Source organism: Bubalus kerabau, chromosome 1 (assembly GCF_029407905.1).
Source record: "Bubalus kerabau isolate K-KA32 ecotype Philippines breed swamp buffalo chromosome 1, PCC_UOA_SB_1v2, whole genome shotgun sequence".
NCBI classification, from domain to species: Eukaryota; Metazoa; Chordata; class Mammalia; order Artiodactyla; family Bovidae; genus Bubalus; species Bubalus kerabau.
Window position 1 is genome coordinate 44699149 of NC_073624.1, and position 25975 is coordinate 44725123.

A 25975-nucleotide genomic window follows, 5' to 3' on the forward strand; every position below is an offset into this window, starting at 1 on the left:
AAATGTGATCTCTTGAGGTTCTTGCATGTTTTTTTATCATGTTTAATATAATACTATAAAATGCTCGCCTAGAGCCAGATATCCTGGAGTCTGAAGTCAAGTGGGCCTTAGGAAGAAGAAGCATCACTGAGAACAAAGCTACTGGAGGTGATGGAATTCCAGTTGAGCTATTTGAAATCCTAAAAGATGATGCTGTGATGCTGTGATATTGTGCTGCACTCAATAGGCCAGTGAATTTGGAAAACTCAGCAGTGGCCACAGGACTGGAAAAAGTCAGTTTCCATTCCAATCCCAAAGAAAGGCAATGTCAAAGAAAGCTCAAACTACTGCACAATTGTAGTCATCTCACATGCTAGTAAAGTAATGCTCAAAATTCTCCAAGCCAGGCTTCAACAACACGTAAACCGTGAACTTCCAGATGTTCAAGCTGGTTTTAGGAAAGGCAGAGGAGCCAGAGATCAAATTGCTAACATCCTTTGGATAACAGAAAAAAGCAAGAGTTCCAAAAAAACATCTGCTTTATTGACTATGCCAAAGCCTTTGACTGTGTGGATCACAATAATCTGTGGAAAATTCTGAAAGAGTTGGGAATACCAGACCACCTGACCTGCCTCCTGAGACATTTGTGTGCAGGTCAAGAAGCAACAGTGAGAACCAGACATGGAACAATGGACTGGTTCAAAATCGGGAAAGGAGGATGTCAAGGCTGTATACAGTCACCCTGCTTACTTAACTCATATGCAGAGTACATCATGAGAAATGCTGGGCTGGAAGAAGCACAAGCTGGAGTAAAGATTGCCGGGAGAAATACCAATAACCTCAGATATGCAGATGACACCACCCTTATGGTAGAAAGCGAAGAGAAACTGAAGAGTCTCTTGATGAAAGTGAGAAGGGAGTGCAAACACTGGCTTAAAACTCAACATTCGAAAAACTAAGATCGTGGCTTCCAGTCCCATCACTTCATGGCAGATAGATGAGGAAACAATGGAAACAGTGACAGACTTTATTTTCCTGGGCTCCAGAATCACTGCAGATAGTGACTGCAGCCATGAAATTAAAAAATTCTTGTTCCTTGGAAGAAAATCTATGACCAACCTAGACAGCATATAAAAAGCAGAGACATTACTGTGCCGACAAAGGTCCGTTTAGTCAAAGCTATGATTTTTCCAGTAGTCATGTATGGATGTGAGAGTTGGACTATAAAGAAAGCTGAGCACCGAAGAAGTGATTATTTTGAACTGTGGTGTTGTAGAGGACTCTTGAGAGTCCCAGGGGATCAAATCAGTCAATCCTAAAGGAAATCAGTCCTGAATATTCATTGAAATGAATGCTGATGCTGAAGCTGAAACTCTAATAATTTGGCCACCTGATGCAAAGAACTGACTCCTTGGAAAAGACCCTGATGCTGGAAAGATTGAAGGCAGGAGGAGAAGGGGACAACAGAGGGTATGATCATTGGATACTATCACTGACTCGAAGGACATAAGTTTCAGCAAGCTCTGGGAGTTGGTAATGGACAGGGAAGCCTGGGGTGCTGCAGTCCATGGGGTCACAAGTCAGACGTCACTGAGTGAACTGAACTGAACTGAATTGAATTGAGGTTCTTGCATTTTTTCATTGTGTTTAGTGTAATACTGTAAACCCTGAATAACACCATGAGACCCATATGAAGTGCCACTAGTGATGTTGGAAGTGCTTCCAACAAACAGAGAGAAGTCATGACATTACAAGAAGTTAAAATGCTTAATGTACTCTGTCTGTAGATTGAGGCCTGCAGCTGTGGTTGCCCACCATTTAAAGATGAATAAATCCAGCTTAAGAAGCATTCTGAAAAAGGAATTCATGAAGGCAATGCTGCAGCTATGCCAGGAGGCATGAAAACCTTGCACTTTATGTTAAATGCCTTTTTATTGAAATTTCAGCTTTTATCTGGGTATAGGATTTCTATAGGAAAGGCATATTTGTAGACTAACATGATTTGAGAAAAAACATATTCAGTATATGACAACTTAAAGCAACAGGAAGGTGAATGATCTAAAGCTGGATTATATATTGCCAGCAAAGGATAGTTTGATAACATTAGAAAGTTTTGCTTAAAAAAAGTCAAGTTAATAGGAGGCAGAAGATGAGGTCTCAGATGCTATTAAGAAAATCATTAAGGAGAAAGGATATCTGCCTGAATAGGTTTTTAATGTTAATGCTGATGAAAGTGCCCTATTCTGGAAAAAAATGCCACAAAGGACATTTATTAGTAAGGAAGAGAAGTGAACACCAGAATTCAAGGAAGGAAGGGATAGGCCAGCTCTGCTATTCCGTGCAAATGCAGGGGGTTTATGATTGGGACTGCCGTTATCTATAAAGCTGTTAACACTCGATCCTTGAAGGCAAAAGATTAAACACCAGCTGCCAGTCTTTTGGTTGCTCAACAAGAAGGCCTGGACACAGATAACCCTTTTTCTGGATTGGTTCCATCAGTACTTTGTCCCTGAAGGCAGGAGGTATCTTTCTAGTAATGGACTGAATGAAAGTTCTTTTGGTATTAGACAGTGCTCCAGGGTACAGGTGTTGAAGTGGTCTACTTGCCCCCAAACACAGTGTCCCTTATTCACCCTCTAATCAGGGGTCATACGGACCTTTAAGGCTCATTACATATGGAACTGTATAGAAAGGATTGTCATTCCTGTGGAAGAGAACACTGATAGAACATCATGAAAATCTGGAAAGGATTACACTATTGAAGATGTTATTGAAAAAGCCACGAAAGCCATGAAGCCTGAAATAATAAATTCCTGCTGGAGAAAACTGTGTCCAGATGCTATGTATGACTTCAGGATTTACAGCAGAACCAATCAAGGAAATCATAAAAGCGACTGTGGAGATGACCAAAAAAGAAAAAGTGGGTTAGATGGGGGAAGGCTTTCAAGATATGGATCTCATAGAAATCCAAGAGCTAAAGCAGACACTACATAAGAGGAATTAACAGAGGGCAACTTGATGGAGATGAGTGCTTCTGAAACAGTGCCAGATGAGGGGGGTGCATGTGTGGTCAGTCACTTCAGTTGTGTCCCACTCTTTGTGACCTTATAGACTGTAGCCTACCAGGCTCCTTTGTCCATAGGATACTTCAGGCAAGGATACTGGAGTGGGTTTCCATTCCCTCCTCCAGTGCATCTTCCTCACTGAGGGATCGAACCAGTGTCTCCTGCATTGCAAGCAGATTCTTTAATGCTAAGCCACCTGAGAATCCCAGATGATGGGAAAGAAGATTTAAAAGAAACTGTACCAGAAAACATAACAACATTAGGCACTTTGTGAGAAAAGTTACAGTTATTCAAGACTACTTTTGATTTGGTTGAAGAAGGAATGGAACCATACAGAAACATTTTTGGAGTGAAAAAAAAGTATCAGATAGAAATGATGTATTTCCATCAAGTTACACTGATTGTGCCTACCTCTCCTGCCTCCCCTTCGGCCTCCTCCACTTCTGCCTCTGCTACTTGTGAGACAGCAAGACCAGCTCCTCCTCTTCTTTTATCTACTTGATTTGAAGACGAGGGTGATCCACTTCCACTTAACAAGTAGCAAATAATCATGAGTTCTGTTGTATGTGTCTTCTTGTGACATGTAGTAACTATATGGGAAGAACTGTGTTTTTATGTCATCTGTGTCATCATTGCCTAAGTACTCATTATGTAGAACATTATGTACAAGACTTGTATTGAAGTGAATAGCGTATCCTTACATAGGCATGTGCTTAGTCGCTCAGTTGCATCTGACTCTTTGCAACCCCATGGACTGTAGCCTGCGAGGCTCCTCTCTCCATGGGGATTCTCCAGGCAAGAATGCTAGAGTGGGTTGCCATGCCCTTCACCAGGCGTCCAAACCCAGGGATCAAACCAGGTCTCCTGCATTGCAGGTGGATTCTTTACTGTCTGAACCACCAGGAAAGCCCTACATAGGCATAATGGAGTGATATTTTAATATAAAATAATGTTAGGTGTTTTTTGTTTTTTTTTTTACTGTTTTGTAACTTTGCTTTCAAAGAATTATATTACTCTACAGTATGCCTTCACTTATAATTGGAGAAACTGCATATCAGCCTATCATCACAGGTAATTGGTTTCTGTGTGGTATTATGAATATGATTTCAACATTGGAATCTATAAACATTTTATAATGATTCATTCTTTGCTGCATATTCTAGGCTACTGTGAAGCAATCATTTCAATTATACTAGGCTATCATAAAGCAATCTTATTGCTACTTCATTATCAATGCATGAATTGTTATATCTTTAAATAAATATGAATTTCTCTTTCACATTATCTTTTCATTTTTTGTATTTAGTGTCAGTAATGTATAACAACTAATAGTGTTTTGTATCATAAGACGGTATTGATGTAGGTACTGATAGATGAGATATCTTGTAAACAGATGACATAAACTTAAGTATTGACAGAGTACATACTGTAAATGTATTTTCCTTACAATTTTCTTACCAACATTTTCTTTATTGTAAGAATACAGTATATAATACATATAAAATATATATATATTGCCTATGTTGGTATAAGGCTTCTAGTCAACAAGAGGATATTTGTAGTTAAGTTTTTGGGGAGTCAAAAGCAGATTTTCAGGTATGTGAATGGGTCAGTGCTCCTTAACCCTGTGTTATTCAAGGATCAACTGTAGTCTGTTAGGTGTGTAACAGCATTATGTCTAATAAAGCAATGTACATACCTTAGTTAAAAAAATACTTTATTTCTAAAAAAAATGCTAACCATCTGAACCTTCAGTGAGTTGGATGTTATCTTTCTGATGGTGGAGGGTTTGAAATATTTCAAGAACTACTAAAATGTGATACAGAGGCACAGAGTGAGCAAATGCTATTGGAAAAATTGGCTCCAATAGACTTTCTTGTTGACACAAACCTTCAATATGTAAAAAATGAAAAATCTGAAAAATGAAATAAAACAAAGTGTGCCTGTATATCTGGAACTCTGTCATGTCTTACAAATTTATAGCTACCATCCTGAGCTAGCCACTGTCATCTCAGCTGGATTACCACCATAGTCTCCTAAAACATCTTCCTCATAATTTATTAACTAAGCAGCCAGAGTGATACTGTTAAAGTGAAAATAAGACTGTGTCATTCTTTGGCTCAGAATCTTTCTAGAGTCTTCCTATTTCACTCAGAGTAAAAGCTTATGTTCTTAAAGAGATCTAAAGTATCTACTTGACCTCTCTCTTATTACTCTTCTAATTCCTTTTGCTCCAGTCAGTCTTCTGCCATTGTGTTCAAGTGTTCATCCTCCAGATAGCTGCCTGTACCTCTCCCTTATCTCTTTCAGTTTGCAGTCATTCTCTTACATGTCATTGTCTGGGTGAGGTCTCCCTGATTACTCAATTTAAAAGCATAATCCAATTTAAAATAATACTTTAAAGTATAAGCTTTAACCTAAGTATTCCTTAGCCTCTTGTTCTTTATTTTTTCCATAGTCTTACCACCACCTAGATACTATGTATAGAAGTGTTTATTACCTCTTTCGTATCACTAAAACTCAGTGAAGGCAGGAAATTTGGTCTTTGTCTTATTCACTACTGTGATATAATCTGATATATGGAATAGTACCTGAAATATAGTAGGTTGTCAATAAATATTTGCTAATTGAGTGAATGAATGAATTTGTCTCTAGACAGTTAACACTGACCAATCCTTAACATGGCAGATGTTTAATATTTGCAGGAGTTACATTTTGAGACTTATACATATTACCAAATTTGTATGTACATTGAAGTATATAAATTCATTTTAATTATCTGTAAATGGAGTAACACCTATATTCTGTGCATTAAATGGGGGAAAAAAGCTGAGTTGATTTTTATTACCTGTCCTTGATTATCTCTGTTTTGTTCAGGTGCCTGTAGGTGATCAACCTAAAGATATTGAGCTTCAAATCAGAGAGCTCATTCTTCGGTTCATCAGTAATCCAAATTCCATTATCCTCGCTGTCACTGCTGCTAATACAGATATGGCAACATCAGAGGCACTTAAAATTTCAAGAGAGGTAGATCCAGATGGTAAGGATGGATATTAATTTTGAATGAGATGTTTGGTTAACAGAGGTGAATCTGCCCTCAAGAGAGGAGTTTATAATTTTTAAAAGGAGTATCTCTAGCTAATAATGCTTTTCTATTTTACTTACAGTATCAAATAGAAATTTTGATGGAAATGGATAAATTGCTATACAGGCTAGGCAAAAATAGCTAATAAAAATTATATGTGAAAAAGTTTTAAAATTAAACATGATTAAAATTAGTTTAGAAAAGTATTTGTAAGCAAAGGTTAGAAAAACATTACCAAAATGATGGCAGAGGTAACATTAGGTGGGATTATATAGTAGGATTTTCCTTTATTAATACTTAAAAGCTTAATTTAATGGGTCATTTCTTTTCATTTTTGCATTTACCAGGTCGCAGAACCCTAGCTGTAATCACCAAACTTGATCTCATGGATGCAGGTACTGATGCCATGGATGTATTGATGGGAAGGGTTATACCGGTCAAACTGGGAATAATTGGAGTAGTTAACAGGTGAGCAATCAAGATCACAGCGTTCTCATTTCAAAGCAAACCTAAAGTTTTTGATTGAGTCTGAAATGTGATACTGTCCCTATATTTTCCCCTTTTACTATAATCTTGGTATTGTTAAAGAATTCATTGCTCTAAAGGAAGAAAAGAGATTCACTAAAACCCCCTGTAGATAGTTTTAAACAGAAAATGTTTATGAAGTAAGCAGTGCCACAAAATGGAAAAAATTAAATGGCTAGGCTTAAAAAAAAAATCCCTGTCTATTATGTTATGTATGATGAGCACACTGTATTAGAAAAAAGTATTATTTAGTTTACATCCAGTCAAGAAAGAGTTTTTTAAGGTGGTAGTATTTTAATAGATTGATGTAACCCCTAGCATTAATGATTCTATGCAATTGCCAGGATGTGACTTGGGAGACATTTTATTAAAGGTATCCTAATAATACCTAAAGGTAACTGAAATTAAAAATTATGAACAGGAAACTGATTACTATTGAGTGTCTACTTATGTTTTGGACACTCTACTGTGAGAAATTTGCAAATGGTATCTCTCTGAACCTTCCCAGCCTACCTGAGAGCTATTATATTAGTCTGTTTTACAATCAGGAAACTTACTAAGTGATACATTTACCAGTCACATGGCTGGTGAAAGCAGAGCCAGATTCAAATGAAGATCTTAGTCCAAAACCTTTATAAAATAGGAAGCACTGAAACTGTCATGAGGTCAGGGTTCTACTCCCAGTTCATCCACAGACTAGGTGTAATGTGGGTTTAAATGATTCCTAACATCTTTGGTCTCAAACTTTTTAAAATGAAAATGTTACTAATTGATGTCTTTATACTTGTCTGCTTCTAATCACATGTCTTTCTCCCTCACCCCTACTGTTGTTGTTGTTGTTTTTTTTAATTCCCATTATCTCTTTTCAAGGCAAGCAAGTGTTATAAAAGTGTTGTATTTGTGGATGGCTACTCTCCAATTTAGTTTCTTGTCCATGGATAAAATACACAGTTGATTAAGACACATGTATTTTTACCTGTTACTTAAGAGTACTGCTTTTGACTGTGGTTAATGGTAATAATGTAGCCTACGTTATTCAAACATTGCTTACTTAAAAGTTACACAGGTTGAATCTTGGCTGAATTACTTAATATGTGACCTTGGGTAAATTAATCTCTCTGGGCCTTCCTTACTTTGTTATAAAATGAGACAATACCTATTGCATGGAATTGTTTTGAGAATTAAATAAAACAGATCACGTCAAGCATTATAGACAGTTCCTGGTGCCATCATCATCAATTTTAGGCTATCACTGTCATCCTCCTCACCATCCGAACTACTTCAGTCCAGTTCAGTTGCTCAGTCATGTCCAACTCTTTGCGACCCCATAGACTGCAGCACGCCAGGCCTTCCTGTCCATCACCAACTCCAAGAGTTTACCCAAACTCATGTCCATTGAGTCAGTGATGCCATCCAACCATCTCATCCTCTGTCGTCCCTTCTCTTCCTGCCTTCAATCTTTTCCAACATCAGGGTCTTTTCAAATGAATCAGCTCTTCGCATCAGGTGGCCAAAGTATTGGAGTTGCAGCTTCTGCATCAGTCCTTCCAATGAACACTCAGGACTGATCTCCTTTAGATGGACTGGTTGGATCTCCTTGCAGTCCAAGGAACTCTCAAGAGTCTTCTCCAACACCACAGTTGAAAAGCATCAATTCTTCGGTGCTCAGCTTTCTTTATAGTCCAACACTCATATCCATACATGACTACTGGAAAAACCATAGCCTTGACTAGACGGACCTTTGTTGGCAAAGTAATGTCTTTGCTTTTTAATATGCTGTCCAGGCTGGTCATAACTTTCTTCCAAGGAGTAAGCGTCTTTTAATTTCATGTCTGTAGTCACCATCTGCAGTGATTTTGGAGCTCAAAAAAACAAAGTCAGACACTGTTTCCACTGTTTCCCCATCTATTTGCCATGAAGTGATGGGACTGGATGCCATGATCTTAGTTTTCTGAATGTTGAGCCAGCTTTTTTACTCTCCTCTTTCACTTTCATTAAGAGGCTCTTTAATTCTTCGCTTTCTGCCATAGGAGTGGTGTCATCTGCATATCTGAGGTTATTGATATTTCTCCTGGCAATCTTGATTCCAGCTTGTGCTTCATCCAGCCCGTTTCTCATGATGTACTCTGCATATAAGTTGAATAATCAGGGTGACAATATACAGCCTTGACATACTCCTTTTCCTATCTGGATCCAGTTTGTTGTTCCACGTCCAGTTCTGATGGTTGCTTCCTGACCTGCATATAGATTTCTCAAGAGGTCAGGTGGTCTGATATTCCCATCTGTTTAAGAATTCTCCACAGTTTGTGGTGATCCACACAGTCAAAGGCTTTGGAATAGTCAATAAAGCAGAAACAGATGTTTTTCTGGAGCTTTTTGCTTTTTTCCATGATCCAGCAGGTGTTGCCAAAGTACTTAGTACCACAGTTTACTTTAGTTGAAACAGTTTTGTTATTTTTTCAACCTTAGGAGTCAGCTAGATATTAACAATAAGAAGAGTGTAACTGATTCAATCCGCGATGAATATGCTTTCCTTCAAAAGAAATACCCATCTCTGGCTAATAGAAATGGAACAAAGTATCTTGCCCGGACTTTAAACAGGTAACATTTTTTTTACCTTTTGGAAAATGAGATGTTTTTGGTTTGCCAGTAGGTATCTGAGACCTTTGATGATCAGTTCCTTAAATTTTTATAATGTGCTTGTCTATAAAATTTCACTTTTTGTTTCTTGTACAGTAGGTTCTTATAATGTATTTATTTTTATTGAGGTATGTTCAGGTATGTCTGACTCATTGCAGCCCCATGGACTGTAGCCTGCTGGGCTCCTCTGTCCAGGAATTTTCCCAGCAGGAATATTGGAGGGGGTTGCCATTCCTTACTCCATGTGTTCTTCCCAACCCAGGGATCAAACTTGTGTCTCTTCCATCTCTTGCGTTGGCAGGTGGTTTCTTTACCACTAGCGTGCCACCTGGGAAACTCTTTTATTGAGGTAGTCGGGATTAAATCATCATGTATTCTAGGAATGTGCAAGTGATTTTTAAAATACATTAATCATGAAATTATTTACAGTCATTGTACTTAATGATAGAAATAGATGGCAGTTGACTTCAGTTCCATTTTGTATTTCAGGAACTGAATTAAAATTTATAATTTTCACATAATCATGTCCTAATTAGGATGTCTTCTAGTCCTGTTCATAAAAAGGATGTAAGCTGTATACCTTGAATTCTTAATACCCACTGATGGTATTAGATCATTCAAGGGATTAGAAGAGCTTTCTAGATGATTTATAAACAACTTAAGTGAAAGCTATTTCCCTCTATTGTTGTCATTCAGTTGCTAAATCGTGTCTGTGTCTTTGCTTATTCCCTAAATAAATTAAAGGTGGATGGACAGGGATCTTAACAAGATTGATTTTCACTGTGCTGAGTACCTATTGTAAAAGATAAGTCAGAAACCAAAATAATGTAGGTATAATTAGATTGTGTAGCTTACTTTCTTTAAGGTAATTGTAGTAATAGAGAAAAAATTTTTTTAATTTATATTTCTCTATCAGTTGTTACCATTTATTGGATTGAAGGCAAATTTAAAAGGTATTTTAACAAGACAGTTTCCTTCGTGTCATTTTTTTTTCAGACTAAATATTTATGTCTAGTCTAAAACTGCATTATTTCCTGCCAAGACAAGTTGTTTGACAGGGTTCCCCATTATTTGCATTTTTAAAATTTGAGCTGCTTGGATCTTCAAAATACACAATTTTACTTTAAAATTCTTCCTTTCTAACCTTTGTTAGGTTACTGATGCATCACATCAGAGATTGCTTACCAGAGTTGAAAACGAGAATAAATGTTCTAGCTGCTCAATATCAGTCTCTTCTAAATAGCTATGGTGAACCTGTGGATGATAAAAGTGCTACTTTACTCCAGCTTATTACCAAATTTGCCACAGAATATTGTAATACTATTGAAGGAACTGCAAAATATATTGAAACTTCAGAGCTGTAAGTAAGAAATTTCTCTATGGATTTGGCTACCTGGATTGCTAGGTTAGATAAAGAAGAAAGATAAAGATCTTTTGTTACAGTGACTTTGAGATTATCTGATTATGATTTATTATCTGTAAAACAGGAATATCATTTTGTAGAAATTATGAACAATATCTGATAGGTATGTAAAATGCTTTATAAAATATGTAAAAATATGTAAAACATGGTAAAGTTTCAGGTTTTTTTAAAAAACAAGACTTTAATTGATAAGTATAACATTTTCTAATTTAAAAAAGTTTGTTTCTTTAATATGGACAACAACATTGTTCATGAAAAAAATAAAAAAATGCAGATAAGTAAAAAGAGTAAAGTGTAAGGATAAAATTCCTTTTAATTCCATCATCCAGAAATAATCCGTTACTTTGGCATTAATCTAGACATTTTTCTATGTATTTATAAAACATATAAATGCCTATAATACACATCTTTAAAAATCAGATGCTACAGAATCATTTCTTTAAATCAACTTGTCACAAACAACTAGTAGAAATTGCATGTTTGTATTTTCAACCTTAAGATTTACATAGTAGTTTACTTTTTAGACTTGTTCAATGAGTCCCCTACTCTTGATAGTTTGCTTTCAGTTATACACAAATATATACAATGTTGTGATGGACTATCTTTGGAGCATGTATCCAAGTAAATTCTTAGGGTAAATTTCTAGAAGTAGAATTACTAGATCAAAAGATATATCACATCCTCAAAGTCTTTTATCATTGCTATATTAGTAGTGTGTGCTAAGTCGCTTCAGTCGTGTCTTGCTCTTTGCAACTCTGGACTGTAGTCCACCAGGCTCCTCTGTCCAGGGGATTCTCCAGGCAACAATACTGGAGTGGGTTGCCATGCCTACCTCCAAGAGATCATCCTGACCCAGGGATCAAACCTAGATCTCTAATGTCCTCCAACATGTTAGGAGGTCTCTAACATCCTCTTGCACTGGCAGGCAGGTTCTTTACTACTAGTGCCACCTGGGATATTAGTAGTAGATTGTATTGTTTTACTAGTAGCAATATATAAGAATATATTTCTCTGAACTCTCACCTTTAAAAAGACTTTTAATTTTGAAAAATAACTAGATTTCTAGCAAGTTACAGATAAATGTACAGAGAGGTCCCATTCACCCTTCACCCCACCTCCCCCAGCACTGACATCCTGCATATCTGTAGTACAATAACAAAGCAAGAAAATGGACATTGGTACAATCCACAAAGTTTATTCAGATTTCACAAATTACACTTCATGTGTGTGTGTGGGTGTACAGTTCTGTGTACTTTATGTGACCCTGGTAGCCTTCTGTGTGAGTTAACTCCATAGAATATTTATATCTTTGTAATTATCTAATCAAGCCTCATTAGAACATTGAAGAGAGACCATTTATATCTCTTTCAAGGACTGGAGAGCTCCATAGTTAAGAATGCATTTGGGTTGGGCTGTGAATAGAATATGGGGAAGGCCGTAAGCAGTAAGTAGAAGGGTATTTTAGGCTTTGGAATAGCAAAGAATAGTTCAGGGGGAATTTGGAGAATGGCAGGTACAGTGATGGGATATAACAGGAAGTAAGGCAGGAAAGATGTCTAATAAGAACAAGACTGTGGAAAGTGTAATATGTCAGAATTTGAAGAGCTTCCTACTATAAAAAAATGAAAACATTTTTGGTCACAGGAGTTCCCCACTTTAGAAGGGTAATTCTGGTCATTATGGAAACTATTTGGAGAATGTAAAGGTTGGAGGCAGAGAGACTAGTTACTGGTAATTTTAACTATTTTAAAGTATAATACATACTATTAAGTATATTCACAATATTGTACAACCATCAAATAGTATCTATTTCCAAGATTTTTTCATCATCCCAAACAGAAACTCTGTATCAAGTAAACAGTGATACCTGTCTTCCTCTCTTCTCCTAGCCCATGGTAACCTCTGACTTACTTTCTGTCTATGTGAATTTCCCTATTCTAGTTATTTCATATAAGGAGACTCATACAATATTTGTCCTTTTCTGTCTGGGTTATTTCACTTAGTATAATGTTAGGCTGGTACCTTCTACCTAGGCTACTCTAAGAAAGTAGTGAATAGTGATGGTAAAATAGAGAAGAACGAATGATGTGGGGGGATATATCATATTTGTAAAGTTTCAACTGGACTTGAATGAAAAAAATAAAAGACAATACCAGGATTTCTAGTCATTAAGATAGGAAACACAAGGAATCCAGTATGTAGGCCTAGAGATTTAATTTGTTTAAAGCAGGGATAAGCCCATTGACTAAGAATCATTTTTACATTTTTTAAATGGTTGAAAAAAAATTGAAAGAATTTTTTATGTAGTGTATATGTAAAGTTCAAATTTTAGTATGTGTAAGTTTACAGGAACATAGCTATGCTTATTTGTTTACATACAGTCTGTGGTTGCTTTTGTGCTCAATGGCAGAATTGGCGAGTTGTGACAAAGGCCTGAAAAGTCTAAAAGTATTTAACTGGCCTTTCATAGAAAAAGTTCGCTGATCTCTACTCTAGATTGTGAATAAATAGAAATTAGTTCAGTCGCTCAGTTGTGTCTGACTCTTTGCGACCCCATGAACCGCAGCACTCCAGGCCTCCCTGTCCATCACCAACTCCCCGAGTTCACCCAAACCCATGTCCATTGTGTTGGTGATGCTATCCAACCATCTCATCCTCTGTCGTCCCCTTCTCCTCCTGCCCTCAATCTTTCCCAGCATCAGCGTCTTTTCAAATGAGTCAGCTCTTTGCATCAGGTGGCCAAAGTATTGGAGTTTCAGCTTCAACATCAGTCCTTCCAGTGAACACCCCGGACTAATCTCCTTTAGATGGACTGGTTGGATCTCCTTGCAGTCCAAGGGACTCTCAAGAGTCTTCTGCAACACCATAGTTCAAAAGCATCAATTCTGCGCTCAGCTTTCCTTATAGTCCAACTCTAACATCCATACATGACCACTGGAAAATATCCTTAAGGAGTGCGTGGTCTAGTTGAAAACTACAGCAGAGAAAAATGTTTAGTTGTTCTTAGTTAACTGATGTTTTCTGACAGTACAGTTTACTCTGTGTGTGCACGTGTGCATGCATATATGAATGCCTTTTGTGAAATGACTCCCCATTAAAAAGATTAGAGTAATTGGTTCATAATACAGTTGAGAATACATGGAAATGGTCTAAATGTAGTTGTCCGTCATCTTAATGCTTACAGAAAGACTTCTAGTTTGTAGTGTCTTTCCTTTTAGTAATACTAGAAATCATATATTTCATTGACTTTCAGATGTGGTGGTGCTCGAATATGTTATATTTTCCATGAGACTTTTGGGCGAACCTTAGAATCTGTTGACCCTCTTGGTGGCCTTAACACTATTGACATTTTGACTGCCATTAGAAATGCAACTGTGAGTATGGTTAACTTCTAGAATGTTTTGAAATGAGGTTAAAGATTATTTTTTAATCCATATATATTTTTTAATGAATGGTACAGTTTGTTATTTTGCTCTTATTCTTGAAATTAGGAAGTACTTTTCATGAAAAAATACCAAAAAATGTGATTTATTTTAACCTTAGGGAAGAACCAAAATTATATGTAGCTATAAGAGCTCATAATTTTATGTTTTTAGGGTCCTCGTCCTGCTTTGTTTGTGCCTGAAGTTTCATTTGAGTTATTGGTCAAACGGCAGATCAAACGTCTGGAAGAGCCCAGCCTCCGTTGTGTGGAACTGGTTCATGAAGAAATGCAAAGGATCATTCAGCACTGTAGCAATTACAGTACACAGGTACTGAGAAATGTAACAGGTTTCTATTAGGTAGTAAAAGGCATGAGCTGATGGTTTCAAGGGGCAGGAGGAAATATAGAAGATGGGCTTAAAGTTAAAATTTTAGTTCCTTATCTAAAAGTGATATTTGAAATAGTATAGTTAAATATAGCTTCCAAATCTGGTTTAGTATTTCAGTGATTAATTTTCCTTCAAACCAAACAGACTGTTTCTTACTTCCATCATTTATAGGAGTTGTTGCGGTTCCCTAAACTTCATGATGCCATAGTTGAAGTAGTGACTTGTCTTCTTCGTAAACGGTTGCCTGTTACAAATGAAATGGTGAGCTATTATTTCATAAAGCATTGTAGTCACTGTTAATAAAATCATTTTGTATACTTCATGAATTTAGGCATAATGTTTCCCAGTGTATCAAAAATAAAAATGAATTTCAGTCTTATTTCAAAGGAAACTTCAGTAGTTCTGGTATAAAAAGCATTTTTCCTTATATTTTAGTCATTGTATTCAGGTTAGCTTTATTATATATATGGACTTCCCAGGTAGCGCAGTGGTAAAGAATATGCCTGCCAATGCAGGTAGACCCAAGAGACACAGGTTTGATCCCTGGGTTGGGAAGATCCCCTGAAGTAAGAATGGCAACCCACTCCAATATTCTTGCCTGGAAATCCTATGGACAGAGAAGCCTGGCAGGCTACAGTCCATGGGGCTGCAATGAGTCAGACATGACTGGGTACAGCTCAATAAAAATAAATACATTATAAGAACCTACTGTACAAGAAACAAAAAGTGAAATTTTATAGACAAGCACATTATAAAAATGTAAGGATTAAAAATGTAATCAAAAGTCTCAGATACCTATTGGCAAACCAAAAACATCTAAGTTTCCAAAAGGTAAAAAATGTTACCTGTTTGAAGTCTGGACAAGATATTTTGTTCCACTTCTATTAGCCGAGATGGGTACTTCTTTTGAAGGAAAGCATATTCATCACTGAATGAATCAGATACATTCTTCTTGTTGTTAATATCTAGCTGGCTCCTAAGGTTGGAAAAATTAACAAAACTGTTTCAACTAAAGTAAACTATGGTACTAAGTACTTTGGATGGTGAGGAGGAGGACAGTGATAGCCTAAAATTGATGATGATGGCACCAGGAACTGTCTATAATGCTTGACGTGATCTGTTTTATTTAATTCTCAAAACAATTCCATGCAATAGGTATTATCTCATTTTATAACAAAGTAAGGCCCAGGGAGATTAATTTACCCAAGGTCACATATTAAGTAATTCAGCCAAGAGTCAAACTGTGTGACTTTTAAGTAAGCAATGTTTGAATAAGGTAGGCCACATTATTACCATTAACCACAGTCAAAAGCAGTACTCTTAAGTAACAGGTAAAAATACATGTGTTGTAAACAACTGTGTATTTTATCCATGGACAAGAAACTAAATTGGAGAGTAGCCATCCACAAATACAACACTTTTATAACGCTTGCCTTGAAAAGAGATAATGGGAATTAAAAAAAAACAAAACAACAACAACAGTAGGGGTGAGGGAGAAAGACGTGTGATTAGAAGCAGACAAGTATAAAGACAACAATTAGTAACATTTTCATTATAAACAGTTTGAGACCAAAGATGTTAGGAATCATTTAAACCCACATTACACCTAGTCTGTGGATGAACTGGGAGTAGAAGAACCCTGACCTCATGACAGTTTCAGTGCTTCCTATTTTATAAAGGTTTTGGACTAAGATCTTCATTTGAATCTGGCTCTGCTTTCACCAGCCATGTGACTTTGGTAAATGTATCACTTAGTAAGTTTCCTGATTGTAAAACAGACTAATATAATAGGTATGTTGGGAAGGTTCAAAGAGATGCCATTTGCAAATTTCTCACAGTAGAGTGTCCAAAACATAAGTAGACACTCAATAATAATTAGTTTCCTGTCCATAATTTTTAATTTCAGCTACCTTTAGGTATTATTAGGATACCTTTAATAAGATGTCTCCCAAGTCACATCCTGGCAATTACATAGAATCACTAATGTTAGGGGTTACATCGATCTATTAAAATACTACCACCTTAAAAAACTTTCTTGACTGGATGTAAACTAAATAATACTTTTTTCTAATACAGTGCACTCATCATATGTAACATAATAGACAAGGATTTTTTTTAAGCCTAGCCATTAAATTTTTTCCATTTTGTAGCTCGACTTACTTCACATACACAGAGTTGGATACGACTGAGCACAAATAGATATAGCAGCACTGATCTAATGGAAAGTTGGTTTTAATCTTCAGCCTGGTAAACTGAGCCTTTATATAGCAAGTTATTTTTTAACTTTGATGTATGTTAGGATAATTTGGCTGTTTGTACAGCTTGCTTGTTTGATGACCTAATGTCATAATATCATGGCTGCTGTCCTTAAAAATAAAATCCTGAAATTGGCGTAAATATGAGATAAGCATTTGAAATTGTCCCTATTGCCTCTAATTGTTGACTGTTTCTTTTTTTCCTTTCTGATCTCTAAAAGTGCATTTGGGTCCTTGGCTCAGGGTGGTGAGCCCCAGTGGACATTTACTTGCATGTACTTTACAAGTACAAAACCGTCCTTGGAGTATAGGATGTAAGTGCTGCTGCTTAGCTGTTTCCCTGGCAAGCATAAGCACGAATTGAGATGAGTGAGAACATGATTAGCCTGATCTTGGACTCTACCCACTGATACCAGAGTCATCAGAATTTCATTGAAATAAATCATTTTCACTGGTTTTGATCTTTTAGTGCTGTTCTGATACCTGAGATTTGTCAGGACAGTGAAATGAAGGACTTAGTTTAATCTCTCTATAATGCTAGAGTATAATTAATTCCAACTTTCCTTTTTGATTATTGTCCCAATTAGGGTTTTGAACTACATATATTTAAACTAGGTGCTTCATAATTAAGGCTAATCAATTAGGTTAGCTAAGGCCTTTAAATGTATCCTTTACCCAAGTAAAGTTAACATCTTTACCTTATATCTGATTCTGTAATGTTTTATTATTGAACCCGAACTTTTGACATGGAATAGTGGATGATCTAAGGTTTTTATTTAGGAAAGTTGTTTGGAAGTTAGATACGCATTAAGTAGATAACTTTTTCCCCCCTAACAGTATACTTCTATCTGCTTCAATGTCAGAAATGCAGTCTTAGATGCTGAAATATAAATAATTTAAAAGAGAGAGCAAATTATTATTTGGTATAAGATTTATCAGTTGGAATATAATTATCAAATATTTATTTAGGCATGTTTCCTGTACGGTCTTTCAGAATTTATCTGTTAAATAAGTTTATATGTTTCCTAAATTAAAATTAGGTTGGCATAATATTGTATATAGCCTAATTTTATTTTTTTCTAGGTCCATAACTTAGTGGCAATTGAATTGGCTTATATCAACACAAAACATCCAGACTTTGCTGATGCTTGTGGGTTAATGAACAACAATATAGAGGTAAATACAATTTGAATTTGTGTTTTTTGAGAGAGAAAATCTGTTTTAGATCAATTATATCAAATTTACTGAGCAAGGAATAAGTATAAGACATTTATGTACCTTATTATTGTCACATTCCAAGAATTATGCTGAGGGCATTACATTGTTTTCTTAAATTTAATCCTCAAAACCACCTGGAGGCGTTGTTCTTATTTTCTGCTTATGAAACTGTAACTCAGAGAGGATCTGGGGCTCATTGATCTAGTATTTGTATTTGAAGGACTGCCTGGTTCCATTTCAGTTAACTGTTGTTGCAGTTTATTAGACTGAAGTATGTAAAACAGTGGATGTTTAAACTTGTTTTTACTTGATTCTGAAAGCTTTGAAGCAAACAATCCAAGAATTAGCTAAATTAAAGTGTATTTAGAAAAACAGTACTGTTTCACCACTACTGTGGTTGCTGCATTTCATGGATCCTTTCTTTTTTCCATTTGAGGTTAATGTTGTAGGTTGCATAAGAACTCAGAAGGAGCCAAGGCTGATGGATAGAATGATTTATCTGGATGCATTTTGTTCTTTGCCATTTTTATACAAAACAGTAAAATTTTCTGCTGTTTCATAGTCCAGGAAGACCTGTCTCTCTTCTGTAGCAAATTTTCTCTTATGCACATGGGTGGAGAGAAAATTGTAAACATGGAATTTGGGAACTGCAAGGGACCTTTTAGTTAAAAAGATGAAGAACCCAAGACCCACAGCTGATAACAGCTATTACTTTACTGCTTATTTTGCTGGACACTGTTAGAGGGGAAAAAGCACCTTCTCTTTAACAGGTACAGGGAACTGTTTTTTAGTTGCATAGTTGAGGTAACTCCTATTGTCAGAAAAAATTCCAGAAAATTGCTGTGGCCCAGCTTCAATCTCTGATTGGAGAACTAAGGTCTTGCAAGGTGGGTAGCATGGCCAGAAAAAATTCCAAAACACATATAAGTAAGGCACTTTAAAACACTTAAAGTGGATTATAAAACAGTTATCATGTTAAAAATTGGCATGTAGACACTCTAAGATAGGAGTTAGTTCTTGTAACACGGAAACCTTCAAGGAAAATTTGTGCCTGAAACAGTTTTTCTAATACTGACAAGGTCATTTATGATATGATTTCAGATCAGTATTTTTCTTACAAGTGAATGTCCCTGATTTTAATGACTATGTGTCAGAGAACAAACACATAGATACTCTCATTTAATCTTTAGAGCACCCTTATAAAGGTAATGTTAATAGACTAGGAAACCGGAGCTGAGAGTTAGTAACTTGTTAACAAAGCAAGTAAGCCAGCTCTCTGGGGCCAGCTAAGGTCATAACTGGTTGGTAATGGTTGGTAATAGACTAGCTTGAAAATTTCTGGTCTCTTGATTCCTCTGCCTTTTGCTTTGTGTCCTTCTTCAAAATGTACATTTAAATGCTAATTTGTAATTCTGAAAATTGTTGAAAATCCATATATTTTTATAATTTGCTGTATTTTTTATTTTTTCCTTTATTATTATTTTTTTTAATTTTATTTTTAAACTTTACAATATTGTATTGGTTTTGCCAAATATCAAAATGAATCTGCCACAGGTATACATGTGTTCCCCATCCTGAACCCTCCTCCCTCCTCCCTCCCCATACCATCCCTCTGGGTCGTCCCAGTGCACCAGCCCCAAGCATCCAGTATCGTGCATCGAACCTGGACTGGCAACTCATTTCATACATGATATTATACATGTTTCAATGCCATTCTCCCAAATCATCCCACCCTCTCCCTCTCCCACAGAGTCCATAAGACTGTTCTATACATCAGTGTCTCTTTTGCTGTCTCATATACAGGGTTATTGTTACCATCTTTCTAAATTCCATATATATGTGTTAGTATACTGTATTGGTGTTTTTCTTTCTGGCTTACTTCACTGTATAATAGGCTCCAGTTTCATCCACCTCATTAGAACTGATTCAAATGCATTCTTTTTAATGGCTGAGTAATACTCCATTGTGTATATGTACCATAGCTTTCTTATCCATTCATCTGCTGATGGACATCTAGATTGCTTCCATGTCCTGGCTATTATAAACAGTGCTTTTTTTATAGTGAAATAGTATAATTTGTTACAAAATTTTCTTACCCAAAAACATCATTGTGAAGCTTTGTTAACGTACACCTTTTTTGCAAGTCTGAGTTCATGAAATGCTTTCTACTCAGGAGCATTTTGAGTGCATTTAACTTAAATGCTTTTCTGCTGTATTTGATGCTGCTTATGAGCCGTATTAACACCATCGTCCTTCTATATTTTCATAGTCTTGCACCTGTTATGGTGCTTGACATACAGTAGGTACTATTGGTTTGAATTTACAGTTTCTTTAGTTTGGTACCAGAATTACATTGATGATATCAACAAATTTTAGAAGAGTGGCAGGTGATCAGTCTGTTAAACTACCCAGGTTGTAGAACAGACTGTCAGTTTCTAACACTAAGAAAGCAGAACATTCTTATAGGTATTTCTTACTGTTTTGTGAGAATTGTGTGAAAGTAACAGAAATGTCAGCAGGTTAGAGTGATTTTTAAAGGCTTTGCTTAAGTTTTCTGTGATCTGTGTACTTCAGATTCTATATGGTATGTTGAAGGCTTATGTACTTTTATGTGGGAATAGTTTAAATCAGTGATTCTTAACTGAGTGGGAAAGGCAGAGACGATGCTGGTCCACTGCCCCTCCCTTGAGAATCCTTGGTACAGGAAGCCACCATTACTGATGTTGTATTTATCCTTCAGGTATGTTGGGGCAGAAAAAAAGATTGAGAAGCATTGGGTTAAATGATTTCTTGTTTGTTTTAAAATATAATTATGGCATGAGTCTCAACAGTGGGAGGATACACTGTTAGTTATTCCATACTTTTCAATTAAGCTGAACATTTTTTTTAGTAGCTTACATCTCTTATGTTCTGATAATCATGAATCTTTTGCTTGCTTGTGTTTCATAGGAACAAAGGAGAAACAGGCTAGCAAGAGAATTGCCTTCAGCTGTATCACGAGACAAGGTAAAAAATGTTTTTAAAGCGTATTCCCAACAAATATGCAGAGATGGACTGGTGAGCCTCAGAATATTACTGAGTTCTGGGAGTAATTTTTTCTTCTCACTTTAATACTTCATTGGCATATTTGAGTAAAGGTATGCAAGTTTCAGAACAGGCTTTGAGTAATTTAAAGATAAAATATTTTTAATACATTGGAATAAATGCTAAAAGGTGGATTTTAAGTATCAAGGCTTTTTGAAGAATTCAGTGATTGTGAACTTTGTAAAATTAGTTGAAATGACTAATGACTTTATTCTAACAAGGGGTTTTTTTGGAGAGGGAAGATGGCAGTATGTGCGTACCAGGTTTAGCCTCCTGTAATAGTTGCATGTATTAGTTTTTGTGTAAAAATCTGTTACCTTGAATTCTTTACCAGAAAAGATCTTATCATCTTGTAAAAATCAAAATGAAGCTTTTGGATTTGAACTTTTCTTAGGAATTCATCTGAACAAAGTCTTAAACAAAGGTGACAACAGTGACGGCAGTCCAGGAAAGAAGCACAATAAACAATATGTCCCATTTTTGTTTTTCATGGGGAAAATTCGTATCTATAGAATGTTTCTGAATGCATTTTTGGCATCCTTGATTTCTTTTTCCCTGAATTTTTTGCCTTTAGTCTTCTAAAGTTCCAAGTGCTTTGGCACCTGCCTCCCAGGAGCCCTCCCCTGCTGCTTCTGCTGAGGCTGATGGCAAGGTCTGTTCTGATTCTTAATCTAAGCCTGCATGCCTAATTTGGTGCAACATAATCATCTGGAAACAATCCACTGAATAGCAGAATATTAATATGGGATATTGTGCTAAGACCAAATTTTAGTCTAATAGAAATTTTAAATCTTTTAACAGTGTATACTTCATAACATACATTTGTTAACATGCTTTTGCTTGCAATATGAAGATGCAGACAGAAAAAGAATTTAAAGAGGAAATTATCCTGCACTTTTTGAATTTCAAGCCATTGGTATTTAAATTTTGGTTGTTAAACTGCATGTTTTAACATATCTTTTAACAGTTAATTCAGGAGAGCAGAAGAGAAACTAAAAATGTGAGTCTTGCTTCACAATGAAAATGTTGGTACCCCTGGTTTTCAGAAACACTTGTCTTCAAAACCATTGAAGAACTTGTTTGTAACAGTGGCATCTATCTCTCATTGTCTTTATGTTTATTGTTTCTCTTATTCAACTAACTTCTAAGATGGTATTAATTCTAGTTTTAACATTGTTTAAAATAATAACACCCTTTCCCACTGTTTTCCATTACCTTCAAGAAGAGTGTTGAATTTAATATTTTGGTAGGAAATTAAAATTCTGGAGATGAAAATTGTACTTTTGGACTTTTCCTCTTTAAAGGTTCTCAGATCTGTCCAGTGCTAATAGATAGTCCTCTTAGGCTTCTTTCTTATGCTTTCTTATGCACTTGTCACTTCTTTCTTATGCACTTGTCACCCTAAATATGTAGCTTAACATGTGCCTCAACAGCTTAAGCAAATTCAGAGCATACAGGGGGACTGAGAGTTTGAGACTGTTGCCAGTTCTTGATAAAATAATCTGTAAATTATTCAGACCCATTCTTATTTTTATTTTTGCCATTCAGCTCTTATTTATTGTCCAGGTTTAAGATTCTGAACCTCAGATAAAACCTTATAATTAAATGTCTTATCTTCTCTCAGCCCACTGTACTAAGATCTTAAGAGAACCGTTTAAATCACTGCTTTTTATTTTATTCATGGCTTCACCTTGAATTTGCTCACTCTCCTTAAGACTTCATATGTAGGTCTATCACTCATGTATAGTTAACAGGCATTTAGAAATACAGTTACTCATTTAAAAAGTAGTATATAAATATTCCACCTATATATTGATAAACATCATCTTTAATACATATTTTAGAGACAAAGTTTGGGCAGTGTTTTGAATCAGAATGATACAAAAAACATTTAACAATTGCTATAACACTATTAAACTTATATAAAGTCATTTTTATTTCTATAATTCTGAATGCCATTTTATCTTCATTTTAGATTGTAAAATCTTAAAGACTATCTAAAAACATGTCTTAAATATTGATAAATTAGTGTTCCCTGTTACCTTAAACAGTCATTTTTCTTTTATAAATCAAGACTAACAGATATCCTAAAAAAGAAGGTGCAAAAGCACTTGTGATTAATGACAACACTAGATTTCTTTTAGCAGATCCTTTCTCACGGGTATAAACATTGAGGGAACTGATGATGTGTTTGTCATATTCAACATTTTAGGCAGCTTAATGTCATTATTGGGCCTTTCAGGTGGCTCAGTGATAATCCACCTGCCAACGCAGGAGACATGGGATTTGATCCCTGGGTCGGGAAGATCCCCTGGAGAAGGAAATGGCAACCCACTCCAGTATTCTTGCCTAGAGAATCCCACGGACAGAGGAGCCTGGTGGGCAACAGTCCATGGGGTCACAAAGAGTTGGACATGACTTAACACACACACACAAACATGCATGCAAACTCATAGAATCATGAGTGTGTTCTTTTTTCTGTTAATTAAAGGATTCCTACTTTTATCCTGTGACTATAAGAACATAAACTGACTTGAGAAATATATAAAGTCTTAACTTTTGGAGACATGTTGAACTTTCAGAGAGATCACAGTTCAACAGTGTTTAAAATTACTTTGAAGGGCTTTCCTTGTGCTTTTAATGGTCAGTCTTGTTTTAAAGGCTAGCTCATATTTTCTCCACAATCTCTAGTGTTAGAGGTTGGAGAGGAGGAAAAACTTTGAAAAGTTAGCAAGTAATAAAAGAGGAATTTAAGATATCCTGGCCAAGGCCTTGCCAGCAATTTAGAACAGGACCTCTTACTTAGACAGCTCAGGGTTCCAGATGCACATGGGAGTCACCATCTCTTTCTGATCCTGCTATCTCTAAATAGATTAAACTCCAGATGGGTACTAGATGGGTATTCTCCTTGACGCCTATCAAAAAAATTAACTTTGCCTATCAAGAAAAATTAACTTTGTTTAGATAATGCCAGTTTGATATGGTTGGTACAGGTTTGGAACATGTTTTTTTCAGGTTGCATCTGGAGGTGGTGGGGTTGGAGATGCTGTTCAAGAACCAACAACAGGCAACTGGAGAGGAATGCTGAAAACTTCAAAAGCTGAGGAGTTACTAGCTGAGGAAAAATCAAAACCAATTCCAGTTATGCCAGCCAGTCCACAAAAAGGCCATGCTGTGAATTTGCTGGATGTGGTAAGCTGTAGAATTTGGTAAGCTGTAGAATGATTGAGGACAAAGAACCAAGTTACCAAGAAAGCATTTTAAAAGACAGAAGGAACTGGTATCTCAAAAACATACTGTTACGTGTTGTCATTTCAAAATGGCACAACAGTAAATTTGTTCTCCCCTCACCCAATTTAGCCAGTTCCTGTTGCACGAAAACTATCTGCCCGTGAACAGCGAGACTGTGAAGTTATTGAACGACTCATCAAATCATATTTTCTTATTGTCAGAAAGAATATTCAAGACAGGTTAGTATTATGTATATAAATCAGACTAGAATACTGCTGGATAATTTCTGAATCGTTTCGAAAATATATGTATTTTTTAAAATTTAGGTTTTTATTCTCAAATAAATGGATTATTTGATTGTTTTGCAGTGTGCCAAAGGCAGTAATGCATTTTTTGGTTAATCATGTGAAAGATACTCTTCAGAGTGAGTTAGTAGGACAGCTATATAAATCATCCTTACTGGATGATCTTCTGACTGAATCCGAGGACATGGCACAGCGTAGGAAAGAAGCAGCTGATATGCTAAAGGTAAACTGGGAATTTTTAAAAAATGTTCTTATTTGGGTTGTAGGTATAAACATTTATTATTTAAAATGATTGGAGATATATATACATATATAGTCTTTGTATGATGGCTAAATATTACTCTGTTGGCACTTGATTCGATTCAAATTTCAGAGAAGATATGAATCAACCACATATAAAGTGGAGAGATTATCCCATATTAATTCAGATTCTTTGGTATTATAATTTAAACATTTATAATTTTTATCATCTTCTTTAATGCAGGCATTACAAGGAGCCAGTCAAATTATTGCTGAAATCCGAGAGACTCATCTTTGGTGAAGAGAACTATGTAATCCTGAGATTTTGTTGACTTGTTAGTCCTGCCTACTTGAGTAGAATTTTATTTATGAACTCCTGTGTCTTGCAGTGATATGAATCTGCTCATGTGAAGACTGGCTATAAAATGAAAATTGTACTCTGTATTCCAGAACAAATCACACATTTAATCCAAATAATAAATGGCTATTTCTAAAATTTCCTAGTATATATAAAATACATCAAGTCTGTCTTGTGACAGTTTCATTTGAACTTAAAAGGAACCATTAATAGTTCTAGTTGTACAAGCAGTTTGTCTGTGAACAAGATGACCTGTGTGATCTGCTAGTAGTCTTAAAGCTGCTGCCACAGCCCTTCGAGAAGAATGCACCAAGACACCATTTCATAATGACTATGATGCATGCACTATATAAACCAACCTAGCTTTGAAAGAGATGGGTTGACAAGTTTCTCACATAGTCACTGTTCTAATTATCTTTTGATTTAGTTTTATTGAGCTTCTCTGCAACCTTTGATGTGTCTGTAAGAAAGCTGAACACATGAGAGGATCTGTAACACTGACAGTGATGTGATGTGCATAATATGTAGCTACCGTCCTTCCACTTCTGGGTCCACTTTCCCCTGGTGCATTAAAAATTAAAATACCTTTGATATTACTTAAACTTGGAAGCATGAATTATGTTTTACTGCATTAAGAACAACCATCTAGCCTTGATTATCTAGCAAGACTTGGTCATGACCATTTCCTTTAGTTTTTAGAAGAACTAGTAAATTCTCCTTGGCTTTCAAATATAATAGTAGTAATCCAGTAATCC

General features: G+C 35.9%; 1 protein-coding gene across 12 annotated transcripts in view; it reads left to right on the top strand.

The window, feature by feature from the left end:
- Positions 1-25822, top strand: part of DNM1L (dynamin 1 like) — a 64648-nt gene extending 38826 nt beyond the window's left edge. For 4 of the 12 annotated variants that reach the window (XM_055573809.1, XM_055573729.1, XM_055573737.1 and 1 more), the window contains 15 exons: positions 5922-6084; positions 6477-6597; positions 9124-9255; positions 10448-10654; positions 13971-14091; positions 14314-14469; positions 14701-14790; positions 17868-17960; positions 20952-21008; positions 21661-21738; positions 22054-22086; positions 24102-24278; positions 24447-24556; positions 24686-24845; positions 25107-25822. In XM_055573809.1, coding sequence (XP_055429784.1) covers positions 5922-6084; positions 6477-6597; positions 9124-9255; positions 10448-10654; positions 13971-14091; positions 14314-14469; positions 14701-14790; positions 17868-17960; positions 20952-21008; positions 21661-21738; positions 22054-22086; positions 24102-24278; positions 24447-24556; positions 24686-24845; positions 25107-25163 — 1755 coding nt within the window. In that variant the 3' untranslated portion in view covers positions 25164-25822. The remainder of the gene's footprint in view (positions 1-5921; positions 6085-6476; positions 6598-9123; positions 9256-10447; positions 10655-13970; positions 14092-14313; positions 14470-14700; positions 14791-17867; positions 17961-20951; positions 21009-21660; positions 21739-22053; positions 22087-24101; positions 24279-24446; positions 24557-24685; positions 24846-25106) is intronic. The other 8 variants (XM_055573817.1, XM_055573723.1, XM_055573764.1 and 5 more) reach the window with 3 other exon arrangements.
- The last annotated feature ends 153 nt before the right edge of the window (positions 25823-25975 follow it).